This window comes from Triturus cristatus, chromosome 5_2 (genome assembly GCF_964204655.1).
Source record: "Triturus cristatus chromosome 5_2, aTriCri1.1, whole genome shotgun sequence".
NCBI classification, from domain to species: Eukaryota; Metazoa; Chordata; class Amphibia; order Caudata; family Salamandridae; genus Triturus; species Triturus cristatus.
The window spans coordinates 466,019,480-466,035,881 of NC_140588.1; the positions used below are offsets into that span (position 1 = coordinate 466,019,480).

General features: G+C 42.2%; 1 protein-coding gene across 1 annotated transcript in view; it reads right to left on the bottom strand.

Moving 5' to 3' along the window:
- The window catches only part of SUGCT (succinyl-CoA:glutarate-CoA transferase), a 3,154,468-nt gene that overhangs the window by 2,554,020 nt on the left and 584,046 nt on the right, over positions 1-16,402 (bottom strand). The window contains exon 8 of the mRNA XM_085607431.1: positions 10,421-10,564. Within this exon, the coding sequence (XP_085463557.1) occupies positions 10,421-10,564 (144 nt within the window). The remainder of the gene's footprint in view (positions 1-10,420; positions 10,565-16,402) is intronic.

The following is a 16,402-nucleotide window of genomic DNA, read 5'->3' on the forward strand; positions in this document are numbered from 1 at the left end:
CTGTCCATGAAGCATTTCCAAGCACAAAGTGATGGCGGTGCAGGCCCTTTCCATAGTTGGGCTATGTCCCTTTTGGCTAGTAAGAGACCCAGAAATAGGAGGTGCTGTTTATAATGATTCCCCCCAATCCTGTCTGTACTATGTAGTAAGACTAATTTGGGCTCAGGAGTGAGGGGCCAGGATAAGACCCTCTCTAGGCAGGCGGCCACTTTTTGCCAGTATGGCTGGAGAGCTCTGCAGCTCCACACGGTGAAATAAGGTCCCTTCCTCATCATTGCAGCGGAGGCAGGTGGGGGACGGTATTGTTCCCATGCGCAAGAGCGAGGCACATGTGTAGTAAATTTTATGAACATATTTGAATTGAATTAGTCGATATTGTGTCGCGAAGGCTGTGCCCCGCGAGCTTGTCAGCGTCTCCGTCCAGTCATTGTCTGTCAAATCTGAAATATCTGTCTCCCACATCAGTCACGTTGCATTTAACGTCGTATAGTTATGTGTGACTAAGGTTTGGTAGACCTGCCGGATTTTGTGCGCCCCCAAGTCTCCCATCAGCAGACACACCTCCAATGGATGGAACTCCGGCAACCCTTTCAGAGAACGAATTGCAGGTGTCAATGCATGCCTGAGCTGTAAGTGGTAAACAGACATAATATCGAGTTGTAAATGTCGACTTGCACTTATTTCGAGTGCGAAATATCATAATCCAAAAATATTGACTTTCAGAATATCGTTGTCAAGAATATCAAGTTTAAGGTAAGTAATATTGTTTTTAAAAATATCAAAGTCATTAATATCGTTTGCAAAAATATCGTTGTTAAAGATATTGTTGTTTTAGTTAGTGTTATGTATTTTAGTGTGTATTTTAAATGTATGTGTTCTATTTTTTTGTGTAATTATTGCATTTGTTTTTTAATATATGTGTTACATTTTTAGAAGTTATTATTTCTTTTTTTAATGTAAATTTTGCGTTTTAGTTCTGTAGCGGGCTGTGGGTTTATAGGGGAATAGGGTGGGAAGTAATTTAATAATAATACATTTATTAATAATTTTTAGACGTTATTAATTTTTTTTAATTTTGCGATTTAGTTCTGTAGCGGGTTGTGGGTTTATAGGGAAATAGGGTGGGTAGTAATTTAATTATGATTGATTAATATTCTTTATTATTTATGTATTTAATATTTCATGTCGTTAATTGTGGTAATTCATGTATTATTAATTAGTTATTAATTGGATGTTAATTATTAATAATTAATTGATAATTAATTGTTAATTATGTTAATTGTGTCCTTTTTTTAGGAGTGGGTTGTGGGTTTATAAGGGAGTAGGGTTGGAAGTAATTTAATTATAATTAATTATTTAAAATTTTGTATTTAATAATATTTATGTATTTAATATTTTATAATGTTAACTGTAGGAAATGATGTATTATTAATGAGTTATTAATTGGTTATTAATGTTTATTAATTAATTGTCAATTGTGTTAATTGTGTCATTTTTTTGTAGCAGGTTGTGGGTTGATAGGGGAGTAGAGTGGGAAGTAATTTGATATTAATACATTTTTTAATATTTTTTTATATAATATGTATTTAACATTGTTTTATAGTGTTAATGGTGTGAATTAATTTTTATTTTTTTATTTGCTTGGTAATTGTTATTAATTGAGTAATTAATTGTTAATTAATTATGTTATTTGTGTCATGTTTTACGACATCGGTGGTGTCATTTATAGGGGAATATGGTGGGAGGTAAATTATTTGTAATTAATTCATTGTTTGTTAATTAATGCTAATTAATTTGCTGGAGTGGGAATAGTAAATTATTCCCCTCCGCTATCCAACACATTCCCTACTGTTGCACTTGCTGGAGTTGGAATAGTAAATTATTCCCCTCCGCTATCCAACACTTTCCCTACTGTTGCACTTGCTGGAGTGGGAATAGTAATTTTTACCCCTCCACTATCCAACACTTTCCCTACTGTTGCACTCCCTGGAGTGGGAATAGTAATTTTATCCCGTTCGCTATCCAACACTTTCCCTACTGTTGCACTCACTGGAGTGGCAAGATTAATTTGATCTCCTCCGCTATCCAACACTTTCCTTACTGTGGCATTCTCTGGAGTGGGAATAGTACATTTTATTCCCTATGCTATCCAACACTTTCCCTACTGTTGCACTCCCTGGAGTGGGAATAGTAATTTTTACCCTTACGCTATCCAACACTTTCCCTACGATTGCTATCCCTGGAGTGGGAATAGGAAATTATTCCCCTCCGCTATCCAACACATTCCATACTGTTGCAATCCCTGGAGTGGGAATAGTAAATTATTCCCCTTAACTATCCCACACTTTCCCTACTGTTGCACTTGCTGGAGTGGGAATAGTAATTGTTACCCCTACGTTATCCAACACTTTCCCTACTCTTGCACTCCCTGGAGTGGGAATAGTAATTTTTACTCCTTCGCTATCCAACACTTTCCCTACTGTTGCACTCGCTGGAGTGGGAATAGTAATTTTATCCCCTCCGCTATCCAAAACTTTCCCTACTGTTGCACTCGCTGGAGTGGGAATAGTTATTTTTACCCCTAAGCTATCCAACACTTTCCCTATTGTTGCGCTCCCTGGAGTGGAAATAGTACATTTTACCCCTACCCTATCCAACACTTTCCCTACTGTTGCACTCCCTGGAGTGGGAATAGTAAATTATTCCTCTCAGCTATCCAACACTTTCCCTACTGTTGCTATCCCTGGAGTGGGAATAGTAATTTTTACCCCTACGCTATCCAACACTTTCTCTATTGTTGCACTCCCTGGAGTGAGAATAGGAAATTATTCCTCTCCGCTATCCAACACTTTCCCTACTGTTGTACTTGCTGGAGTGGGAATAGTAAATTATCCCCCTCCGCTATCCAACACTTTCCCTACTGTTACACTCGTTGGTGTGGGAATAGTAAATTATTCCCCTCTGCTAACCAACACTTTCCCTACTGTTGCACTCTCTGGAGTTGGAATAGTAATTTTATCCCCTCCGGTACCAACATTTTACCTACTGTTGCAGTTAATGTAGTGTAAAATGTAGTTTAAAAAAAAAGAAAAATTAGAATATTTTAATGTATTATATATATATATATATATATATATATGTTATTTTTAATTTACAGGTGCATATATATATGTATTTATAATTTTTAATATGTTTCTATCATTTTATAATTTTTTTAAGTAAATATTTATTAATATTATTCAGTAAATAGATATATTATATGTTGTATATATGTATGTTTACTTTATTTTTACATTATATTGATGACTTATAATGTTAAACATTTTTTAATAATTCTATGTTTTTTAATTATATGTATTATTTAATTTATTTTACATTATTTTTTAAACATTTTTAAAAAACTATATTTTTAACAACGATATTTTTAACAATGATATTTTTTTCTCGATATTTTTGTACTTACCATTATGTAGATAGTAGGTCGATATGTTTGACAATGATATTTTTGTCACAATATTTTTCTAGGTCAACATTTCTGTTGTCGATATTCTATCAGTGATCCGCTGTAAGTATCTGTAGAATTGGTGGTGGTGGATATGGTATTCTGCTTGGACCTGTGAGAAAGATTTTAGGTCTGAGCCCTGCATTATGTCCCCCAGCACCAAAATCACAATTAGGTCCCATGCGCGGAAACCAGAAAGTGTGGCAACCGCCCGCAGATAGGTTCCCTGCCATGATGGGGTCGTCTGCGTCAGATGTCCTCTCCAACTTATTTTTCTCACTGTTTGGCGCCAAATCTGTATAACCACTTTGCATGCCGGGGCAGGTGATTCAGGTTTGATTGACTATAGAGGAGACACAGGAGGAAGTCAGCCCCCATCGCCCGCCTCTCCACCATGAGTGCCGGGTCCATTTGCAGGCTATACCACCATTTGTTTATGTATAGGAGGTGGGAGGCGGCATAATGCACATAGATGTCGGCAGCCGCAATCCCTCATGAGTAAGTCGATTCTGTGCATGTGCGCAGTGCAACACTAACCGCCCACCCATCCCACAAGAAGCGGTTGAGAAGCGCATTTATCTGTCGGAACCATGACTGTGGCATCTCGTTAGGGTAATTCTGTATCCGATATAGTGTGCACGGTGGAGAAACCATTTTAAAGATGGCTGATTGGCCATACAGGGATAGGGGCAGAGGGGACCAACCCCGAGTTTCCTCACAAATACGGGAAAGCAGTGGGTGAATGTTGTGAGACCATGACATAGTGAGATAAACACTCCAAGGTATTGAAAACCCTTAGTGGCATGGGATAGTTGCGCAGACCATGTTCCTCTCCCTTGGTCTCCGCAGACCGGGAACAGCCCTAATTTCAATGGATTGGCTCCTAGATCCGATGTTTCCCTGAACACGCAGAGAATTTGTAGGAATCTTGGGCCAGAGAATCCCAGGTCCATAAGGAAAAACAACACGTTGTCTGCATAAAGTGCAATTCTGTCCTAAGCCTCAACTGACCAGTCGGATCCCCGCACCAGGGGGTCACACCTCACCCATGTGGCTAGGGGTTCAATAGCCCAGGCGAAGAGTAGCGGGGAAAGCGGACACCCCTGCCTTGTGCCCTTGCGACTTGGGAAATGTCCCAACCGTGTATCCGCGACTCGGACGGAGGATGTAAGATCTGTATAGAGAAGTTGGATATATGTGAGGAAACGCTGCCCGAAGTTGAGAGCTCTGGGAATCAAAAGCCTTGTCAATATCAACCAATAGAAGGGCCGCCGGGTGCCCAAGTTCCGGGGCTTTTGAGATGACGTTATGAACTTGCCTTATGTTGTGTCTGGTAGATCTGCCAGGCATAAAGCCCTCTTGATCGGGATGAATTAGCTCATATATATGTGTGTGTGGAGATGATCTGTGAGAACCTTGCCTAGCAGTTTCGCCTCAAACTTCAAAAGTGAGATGGGACGGTATGAGGAAGGTTCTTCTGGAGGGCGCCCAGGTTTGCGGAAGACTACAATCTCTGCACGGCGCCAGTCCGGAGGTAGAATCGGCCACTCTGTGGCCTCCTGAAGTACATTTAGGAGGTGGGGGCCCAGGTGGGACATATGAGCCCATAAGAAGTCACTTTGGAACCCGTTGGGTCCCGGTACGCAACCTGGGCGCATGCCCGTTAGGCCTGCCGAGCTCCTCCACAGTAATCAGAACCTCGATCTGGTCTCGGACATGGTCTGGTAAGGACCTGGGTGGGATATCTCGCAGAAACTCTCCTATCTGTTCTGTTGAGAGGACGGGCACCGGGGTGATGCGTAGGTCGCCTGACAGAGGCAGTGCAGCAGTGTACTCAATTTGTCTCCCCATTGGTAAATTCTAGATTGGGTCGCCAGCCATATATCTCGGGCTTCGTCAGTCTACAACTGATGCAATTGTTGTTGGGCGAGAAGAAGGCAACGCTTTGCCTCTGTGTCCTAGCCCTCTCCAGGCCCGTTCTTCAGATGTCGCTTGTGATTCAAGTTGACCACCTGCTTGAGGCGGCGATGCTTTTCCCCTGAGCAGTAACTGATATCTACCCCTCGAATTGTGGGTTTTTGTGGGCTTCCCACAGAGTGGTAAATGAGGGGGCAGTGGTGGCATTTGAGTCAAAGTAGTTTGTGATCTCCTGTCGGATAATGGCATGATATTTGGGGTCCTGCAGATGCCACGGCGACATACGCCACCTACGGGGGGGTCTATGTGGACCTATCAGGAGCTTTAAAGAAACGGGGGAATGATCTGAGAGACCACGAGGCAGAATGGAGATGTCTGAGACCCTGTGAATATACGTCTGAGGGAGAAATAAGTAGTCCAATCTAGACAAGGAACCGCGCACTACCGAGAGATAAGTAAAGCCCAGGTCGGAGAGGTGGTATGCCCGCCATGTGTCAACCCACCCCAGGGTAGTGGCAATGTGGTGTGGTTTGGAGTCTCTAGTGTGGGGACCTGGGCCTGTCTCCGGCCATCAGTCGATAGGAGCCATAGTAGCATTCCAATCGCCCTCATCACAGATATGTCTCCCGGGAGCTCCCCTCCAAAGGATTGATCCGGGGGGGTGAGGCATAAACGCTACCCAGTGTCAATGATTCCCCATACAGTGTGCCCATCACAATGGAGCAGCGTCCCCTAGAACCCGAGCAAGTTTTGGACATGATGTATGGAACTCGGCAATGTATGAGAATAGCTGTTCCTCGGGACCTGCGGACTATCCTGAGTGGTACACCTGATTAAAGCCATAGCGAGCCAGACACAGGGCTTTAGTGCCCATATTGTGTGTCTCTTGAAGAAGGAGTACGTCCACCTCTAAGCTTTTGGCCTGTCTTAGAACAGCGCAACGTTTGATTCTGTCCAGGACCCCTCGGACGTTCCACGTCATGATATTAAGTCCCCCATATGAACGTTAGTAGTGTGTGTGGCCATCTGTGTATCAGGGGGATGCCAGAAGCAAGGCATGAGTAGGGAAGTGTGTGCCTGTGCTTGAACTGTATAAACCTTTGTGCATAAAAACCTGTTGTCTTCACCACTCTTCCCCCACCCCAATACTTCCCCAAACCTGAAGTATCTGTTGCAGCATTAAGACACCCGGGGCCCCAAATGGGAACCCCAGAAAGTCCTCGCCAATGGTTCCAACTTCCAGTAGTCCTCAAGTATAACAGTTCAGGGTGTGGTGGAGGCGGTGGATTCGATTGCCCAAGCCAGGTGGTAACCCTGGGCGGACCATATTCTCTCTACATGGGTGAATGTCCGAAGATCACAGCAGGGAGTCTGCAGCGTCTTTTCAGCAGTTAGGACTCATCTTCTTGCATTTGGGATCGCCAGTTGGAGCCTGATCTGTGCCGTCTCTTGGAGGTGGACTTTTTCGGCTACTGTCGTAAGGTGCCTTGAGAGGAGTCCAATTCAAACAGAGAGAGGGTGTGCGGCTCGAGATTAACTACCTCATCTATCCAAGCAAAAATGGCTTCCGGGGTATCAAGAAAAGCGATTTGGACTAAATAACCTGCATGTGAGCCGGGTATAGTAGCATTTACTGGACATTAGGCTCGCGAAGCTTGCGCTTGGCCGCAGCGAAAGACTGGCGTTGCTGCTGAACCAGCCGGGTATAATCAGGGAAAAGCATAATGTTGTTAGAGTTGTAGATGAGCTTCTCTTTGTGCCCCCTGGCAAATTGAAGGATGGTGTCCCGGTCCATATAGTTCAATAGTTTGGCTATGACCAGGTGGGGGCATTCTCCCGGGGGGGGGGTCTCCCAGTCAGTGCCCGGTGGGCCCGCTACATCACGAAACAGGGGGATAGGAAGTCTTCAGTCATAATGGACTTCAGCCATTGTGTAATGAAGCGTTCCATGGAACCTCCCTCGCAGCCTTCCGGGAAGCCAAATAAATGATCGGCAGGAGCTGATTATTTAATATTCATTGCTCTGGTATGGAGAACCAAATAATGCCCCAGAAGGGCTTTTTACTTATATTTGTTTGGAACCTAGTGGTGCTACAAGAAGAGGCAAGGGCACCACCAAGCTTTTATTTAATGTTGTGGGGGGCCCCAGGGAGTGCAGCAGCCCCCCAGCAACATTAAAAAAAATAAGTCTCCTAAATCATTAAATCCATGACTCCAGGAGAGTTTGCGATAGTTTTTTAAGCACTCTGTTCTGAAGCCCTATGCTCTTCAGCTAGAGTACAGAAACCCTTTGTGGTTCTTTCTATGGCTGCACTTTGTGGCCTTAAATATGTTATAAGAAAGATTCAAAGACCCGTTTTATTTTTTGAGAAAGCTTTATGAAATACATTTTATGACACTTTTATTAATTGTTGTAATCTGTAAATATTTTAAACATACATTCAATTGCAATTATTGGTGACTTTTGGACAAAAAAACAGGTCTGTTGATGATGTGCAGACCCTTTGATAAAACCAAAAGGCCCACTTTTTAAATATTCGTGTTCTGACCCTTTGGCAAAGTCAGTAGGTCTGCCTTACTAAAAATGACACCCTGTGTACTGTTACATCACATAGTTAGACAGCGGGGTTTGGGTACCCAACCAATGCTGCATCCATGCCCTGCGCCCAACCACACACTTCACACAGCCAATGGCCATGTGCTGCTCGAGGTTGGGTGCCAGCCAAGGTTTGGACAGAGGGTCAGGCAAATTCAGGACCTGCATCCAACCCCACGGCACACATTGCGATGGACATCTTACTTTACATAGAAATTCACTTAAAAAACAAAGGTTGAAGTGACGTTATAGTTAGTAATTGTAATTATATCTTAGTTGAAATTTTAGAAAAACCTCATAAATTCACTAGAAATAAACAGTTGGTTAGGTGAAAATGTCAGCTAAAACATAGCATTTTAAACAAACAAAACCAATGAAATTCACCACTACAATTATCTCAAATAAGTATAACTCGTGCCCTAAATTAACTATAAGCAACACCCTCGACATGCACTGCTAATTACCTTACATAGTACAACATTCATGGCATATTCTAGGACATTATTGATAACATTACTGCGACATCCAAAATGACATAATTGATGACAACAGTGTGCATGGCAGGGTGGTGACTAATAGTTACTTTAGGGCACGAGTAACAGTTACTTGAGATAACTATAACTGGTGAATTTCAGTGGCTTTGTTAGTTTTAAATTTCATGTTCTCCTTACTATAACTACCTTTAACCTTTGTTTTTTTTAAATTGAATTTCTAAGGGTTTTGTTTAATATAAAGGTAAGATATAATTACAATTCCTAACTATAACATCACTTTAACTGCTTTTGTTTTTTTCAGTGAAAACATATATGTATGACATTGTGTTATATATTATGTATGGATAGATTGTGTGCAGCACAAACATAGCTAAAAATTAAAGGAGCAATGAACAGTGGAGAGAGGATAAAGAAGGGAGAGACAAGAGAATGTTGATGCAGGAGAGAAATATGGGTGGGAAAGGTTTCGGGGTAGGCACAATAGGGATAGTAGAGGGGGATTTGGAGCAACATAGGTTTGGCATGCGACAGTTGTGCGGGAAAAGGGATGGAGGTAGTATGTGTACACCTTGGATTGAATCTTATAGTCAATAGGTTGTCCTGTCAACAGATGCTGTATAATATTCAATAGAAAAACAGTTACACACAATTTCCCTTTTTTGACCATTGCCATAAATCCAAGAATGATTTCCTAGAAAATAAGAAGGTACTGAGGAATAGACTTAAAATAATTAAAATACAAGTTGTCATGAAGGACCTATCTATAACCAGACCAGCCAAACCAATAGTGTAATGGATGTCAAAATTATATATTCTCCTGGTAAAAAAAGGATAATTGAGTGGCAACAGGTTTTATAGATCCTTGTATTTACTGTAGTGTATAGGTAAATCATTTCAGGTAACTGTCCTAATTGCAATATTGCTATGGGCACATTCTGAAAGTAACCAAACTGCCCTTTACTTTGCTATATATTTGCGGTTGTTGAAGTCTTTTTCTGAGATCACATTCAATGTAAGTAGAAACATGTACAGATTGCTGATACCTTAGGGTTGAGTGCAATATATAACAATGTATGACACCAGGTATCGTGGCTTCCGTCAGACGGTAGCATATCTGCTAAAGCCAAAATATTGGGAACCTACGGAAAACCTGTCAGCAGTAACATGACCACTGCTTGCAGACAGGCCATTGGCACAATAACCATTGTAAGTTTGAGCAACTTGCAGTAAAGGTCTAAGTTTTGTTTGGCCATTTGTGCTGTGACTTAGCAGATGACGTATTCATGACTCCTATCAAGATGCTTCCAAATTTTGCCACGGTAACACCCAGATCGCCTTCTATCCTCCAGGGGTCTATTTCTTGTGGACTTATTGTACACAGAAGACACACAGAGAAAGAAATGTCCTAGTTACATCCCCATTGCCTTCCAGTCTCTTTTTCCTCCTTTCACTCAGTTTCACTTAGAACCACTCTTCATAATCATGCCAACTCCCTATTCGACCTGTACTCTGATTTCTCAGTTCTAATCTCCATCGTGTTTGAGTGCTACCTCCCACCTACCACTTAAAATATCACACTCATCTCTCTATTTAATTGAGCCTGTGATTAGACCACTCCTTTATTTATGATTGAGGCCTCATTTAGAGTTCTGCACCTGGGATAATCAGTCACAAACTTGACGATGTCATGTCTGCCGAATTACAAGTACATCATAGCCTATGGCACATGTAATACAAAGGATGCGATATGTTGCATGTTTGGAGAGAGTATCCCATTCTCCAACCCCTAAATAAGACCAAAGTCTGCAATTGAGAGAGTAAGGAAGCAAGATAATGTTGATGTCTTTACAAAATGATTACTCCAATCATTGTTTTATATTATTACAAAAGTGGTGTTTACTTGAGTTTTACCTGTGAGGACAGCAAGTTGCAATCGATGTGCATCCCTTTTCCTGTTTTATGCCTCTGCAGTATTCCTGCCATTATGGCTCCATGGGCGTACAGCCCTGTAGCAAGATCAGTCATTGCTACCCCAGGCCTCACTGGCTCCCCATCCTAATGAGAGAAAACAAAAATTGTTAAGTAGAAAAGAAACAAGCATATCAACACCCCTGGCATCATTCCACTAAAATCACAGAGGATCAAAGGAGAGGAAAGTGAAGACCCTGTTGATATCGTATAAAGTCACATCATGACCCAAAGTATATGCAAAACTAGTGAAGAACTTCAAAGCATGACAGAAACAAAATAAAACAGACTGAGCACTAGAGGGAGTCTGAGGTCACAGCTACAACCTCTTAATCTCAATCAGTAAAATTACATGTCAACGAGGAGTTACAATAAGGTCTGCCAGAAGTGAGCGCCTGTTCTGAAATCCACTTTTTGACACCCAGTGCCCGATTCGCGAAGAGCCTCCACAATAGTGGAAGAGGCTCCACAGTCATGGTGTGATCTCCTCACTTGTGGTGGGATGTCCTCAATGAGAAACTGCAGTGCGGAGATCCCGTCACGAGTACGGAAATCCCGCCATGTCTGCAGAGCCTCCGCCACTATTGTAATATTGTGAGAAGACCAAGGAGGCAGCCAGATAGAGTTGTGCATCATAGGACTATAATACTGACACCATTTTAGATCTGAATCTACAGCAGGTAACTGCATTATGTGCATCTAATGCCATCCATTAAGGGGTTATCTGGCTAAATGATATCAGACCCCTGAAGTGGCATACATTTAGAGAAAACATACTACTTTCCTGTGGCAACTCTCCAAAATATTAATTAAACACAATGTGCATAAATACAAAGTTGGAATTGGACCAATGCTTATAAGTGAAAGAAGTCACATTTCAAATTTGAGAAGCTTAAAACAATGGAATTGATGGTCTGGCTCTTGTGTCATCAGCGCTGTCCCATCACTCACCCTTACAGGCCTGGTAGTGCTGAGCTCTGAGGTTTGAATCTCAAAAGACATGACTTAGAATTTCAACCATTCAAGCTTATTTAAAAGGAGTCCTATTAAGTTGTGTAAAACATGAGAAGATATGGCCCCCCATAATTAGCCCTCTACATAAGCAGGACCTTGATAGCCCTTTAATTTTGGAGGAAATAAAGGTGGCGATAGCGCAGATTGCGCAGGAGACGGTACTAGGAATGGACGGTTTCACGATCAAGTTTCATGCCGTCTTCCAGGCTTAGATAGCCCTAAATTAATGAAGTTATATGAGGTTTCATTGTTCAGTGGGTCCCTGCAAAGCTCCATGATGGAGGCATTAATAGTGGTACTTCCAAAACCAGAGCAAGACCTCCTGAATGCGACATCCTTTCGTCCCCGGTCCCTCTTTAATTTGGACTATAAGGTGGTTGGTAAAGTACTGCACCTCAACCAGATACCAGGGCATAGCACATTTCTTAAACTGTGTAGACTGTTTCACATCATGGGCTGGGTGAGGCAAATGGAGGCAACTGGCTGTGTCGCATTCTTAGACACTTAAAAGGCATTTGTATGCTGGGGTGGCCATCATGAAGCGAATGGGTATTGAAATGTCCCTTCTAAAGTGGGTGATGCTTCTATATATAACGTCAGTCGCCAGGGTGAGCACTGGGGTAGTCATCTCAGACTCTCTTTCGATTGGTAGGAGAACAGGACAGTGGTGCCTCTGTCCCCCATACTCATCGCCCTAGCAATGTAGTCACTGGCATTCTTGCTAAGGGAATGTGCGCTGAAGTTGGGTCTTATGGTACTGAGGCCATTTCACTATACGCAGACAATGCTCTCATCTACCTGAAAGCAGAACCAGGAGTGCTCCCAGAGGTAATAGCAGAACTGGAGGACTTTGAGCGAGTGTCCGGACTTCGCATTTACTGGGACAAGTCTGGTTTATTTTCCTTGATACCACTGACGGAAAACCAACGAGTGACTCTGCCAAGAGCTGGCTTGCCATGGGAGTTCAACACCATTAAATAATTGGGGATCCAGGTGTACCTCGGGGAGGCTGACTTAATTGATAGCTTTGATTCGCTACAAATGAACCTACCTTTCACAATTTGCCCAAATGTTTAGAGCAGGTGAAACCTTGGCAAATAGTTTGAAACTGCCTCTTGGAAAGTAACCATAACTATGCAGAAATCGCAGCAGATGCAGAATCCCATAACCTAAATGGCCCTGTCCATATAGTACGATATTCAAAGTCAAAAGCATAGTATGTCAGCATTTGGGTTTCTAGTTGTGCCCTAGAAAATCTAGAGCTGTCATATTCAACGCAGGGAAAGGAGTTGGCCTAACGGCTAGGGCGCTCTACCTCAGACCTGGTAAACTGGGTTCGAGTCTCGGTAATGACGCCGAACATCCTGTGATTCTGGGCAAATCACTTAATCTCCCCGTGCCTAACAAAAAATGAATGTGTGTCCTCATGTAACGTAACTGGTGCTATGTAAAGCGCTCTGATACCTGATTGGATTCGGGTCAAGCTCGCGCTATATAAAACTCTGCAAAAAACAAAAAAACGCGCAGTTTCAGCTGTCATGTGAAATGCCATTGACATCACCTGTGCTCCAATACCTGGGACAGTTCCTCTCCACCATTCTATTGTTTTGGTAGTGGTGACATGCTAACATATAATCTAAGCTTCTGTATCACCAACACCTTGATAGATTGCTCCATCATCGGGCTAACATATCAATGAAATAATTTATTTAATAAGTTTCACATTTATTGACAGATCACACGAAATATTTCATTGTCAACACTTAGCAACAAGAATATAAAGTTTATCATAAAAGAAAATCAGTGCAGTAATAGATAGAAACATAGATAAAAACCCACAATTGTAATAAATGAGTACAAAACACTAAAATCATCAATACAAAATGCCTGAAATTAGAAAGAAAAGTGCTACTCGCATTTGTTGAGGTACAATTAACACAAACTAGCTAGAAGGGACATTTCATTAAAACGAGTGCATAAGCAATACCAGGGTAGGGCTGGTCTTCGCAGTCGAACAGACAATTTATGTCTAATGATCCAAGCCACAAAGAGAAATTTAGATACTGCAATCACACTTGTAGAATTGTTTTTGCAAATTTTGAGAGCATTTATACGATTTGTCATTCCCAAAAGAGGACGTAAGGGTGCAATCCACTTACCTCTATATCTAAAATATTTTGGGCAGAAGAATATCAAATGTTCCTCGGACTCATCAAAAAGCATGCGTGACTGACACAAGTCTGACTTAGCAAAATCCCATTGTGATTTAAACACAGAAGCTGGTAAGGTCCCGTACCTAAACTGCAGAGAGAGTGAGCGTGCACACGCGGGCCGAATACCATTTAGGAATTTCTCTGCCTTAGTCACGGTCTTAATCAATAGGAAAAGCCTTGTGTGGCTGCCTATGGAACTAGAAGATTCATTATGGGCAGCAAGTCTCTCCCAATATCTTAATTTGACACTTGTAAGTGCGGTGGACAAGATAGCAGAGGGCTCTTCCCCAAAATGAGCTATGCCCATGCCATACAATGATTTTTTAACATAGCCCGACAACTTAATCTTCTTAGAGCTAAGTAAATTGAGAATATCAACAGACCCTCTCTAAAGAGTTGAAATTACTCAGTAGCTCATATGGAAACCCAAAGAAGAAGCGGCTTTAATGTGACTAGAGTTAAGAACCCTAAAGGTCAAGGTCCAACCTGAGGGGAGCTGGGGGTGGTTCATCTCCCCACTCCTATTAGGGCATTTATAAAGTTGTTCTCACTAGCTCCCAGTAAACCCCTGTGGCAATGACCCCATAGTTCTGCACCACATAGTGCAGTACTCCTTGGTTATGCCTTATAAATCATTGCAGGAAGAATCAGGTACCAGGGTGCTTTTTTAGCAAACCTAAAGATGGCCCCAACTCTATGGGTTCCAAATGCACGCTTTTAAGAATCTGAGAGGCTTATGATCCTGAATCAGCCAGACGAATCCCCAAATAGTCAATTTCCTTGACCTTTTCTAATACTTCCCTTCTCATGTTTATGGCACCCCTCAACCTCTTGCCCCTCCAATAGGTCATCTTCTTGGTTTTGGATGCTTGGAGGCCATATAAGGACAAAACAAATTAAATCTGTCCGCAAGAGTTTGTAAGACATCCCTAGTTTTGGCAAGCAAGACAGTATCATCAGAAGAGAAAAGGGCTGGGACTTTATGGCTGCTAGCATGGGGAAGTCATTAACACAATTAGTCAAAAACTTGACACAGTTGTTAATATACTAAAACAAAGACTGAAAGCCAAAACACAACCCTGGCAAACCCCCTTACCAATGGCAATTTCTGGAGTTAATTCACCATTCTCACCACAACGGACTGTAGCAAAACTCCCCTCATGAAGACGCACAATGAAGTTTAACAAAATACAGAGAATTCCCATCCTGGTTAGTACCTTCCAAAGTTTCTTCCTGGGGACCAGATCAAAAGCAGTACAGAGATCGATGAACGCAACAAAAAGAACTCCCCGCCTAAGTCCATGGTCTTTCACTTAACCATAAGAAAGCAGAAGACCTGGTCAAAGGAACTGGTTTTGAATCTAAATCAAGTATGGAGGTAGGAGATAGTATGGTTTTCATCAATCCAGCCTCACAATCTTTCCTGGACTTTCTTGCAAAAGACCTTTTGCAAATTGTCGTGAAGACTAATTGGTCATAATTAGATGGAATATTCAGGCTTCCTTATTCAAAAACAGGAACGATCTCTGCCCCTTTCCAAGTGACAAGTATTGCTGCACCAGCTGAAATTGCATTTGTAACTGTTATTATAAAGGGGCCAGATATTAGGGTCAGATCAAAAGAGATCAGCAAGGATCTTATCTAACCCTAGGGCCTTTTATTGTCTACTGAATCATACAGCAGATGCAGTCTCAGCTAAAGTAAAAACATTAGGTGTAGAGGGCAGCTTCAGGATAAAGACTTTACCCCCCTCACTGCTAATAGGAGTCAAATGAGGTTCTCGTGGAGAATTGGGCAACCCACTCACATGGCAAAATGGACTACTTCGCTGGTTTCCCTAGATTCCCACTGCTTTGGCTTACAACCCGCCAAAGTTTCTTCAAGTCATTATTCATAGAGGCTTCTAAGAGATTGTCCCATATGTTACTCTCTCAATTTGCCTTAGCTTTCCTCATTTAAAACCAAAATTGGATTCTACGTTCGCTAATCTCATGTATTTCTCCTTTTTTGATTGCTTTAAGGTTTCCCTTTGCCTCTCTACAACGTTGGATAACCATCCATTCCAGCTGGCCCTCTCAGGGACCTCTATAAAAATTTTATGAACCTTTTTTTTTAAGCCCAGCAAATAATCTGACATGTTCAGCAACAATCGTATATTGTTCTCCTAATTATTGGACATTGCTGCGATGAGAAGCAACGGCTGAGTACATGCCCGACACCATGTCGGCAGCCTCGGCCCAGGTAAGAGCGGTGGGGCACGGGTTGGGGGGATGCGACAGACGACCACAAGGGCAAATGAATTATTTTTTATTTAATTTTCCCTTCTGGTCGTCTGTCGAATCCCCCCCACCAAACCCGGCCCCACCGCTCCTACTTGCACAGGCCTCAGCTGTATGTCGGGCAAAGAACACAACACTTCCCACTTCACGTTCCTGCGATTATGTGTAACCCTCAAAAGTTGACTGGGAGGGAAAAGACGAAACTTGAGGGTCAAGTCCTACACAGTTAGAAATAGGGTGTTATAGTCACTCTCCTTGCATATCTTCTGTCAACCACCATATTCTTACGTCTGGAATAATTTAGTCAATAAAGCATACATAAGCCCCGCTTCTAAAGAGAGGAAGTGGAGTAACATCAGAAGGCGAGTGGTCCTTGCAGGCCTGCAGGCAATAAGCAATGGTTAGATCATTTGGAAGGT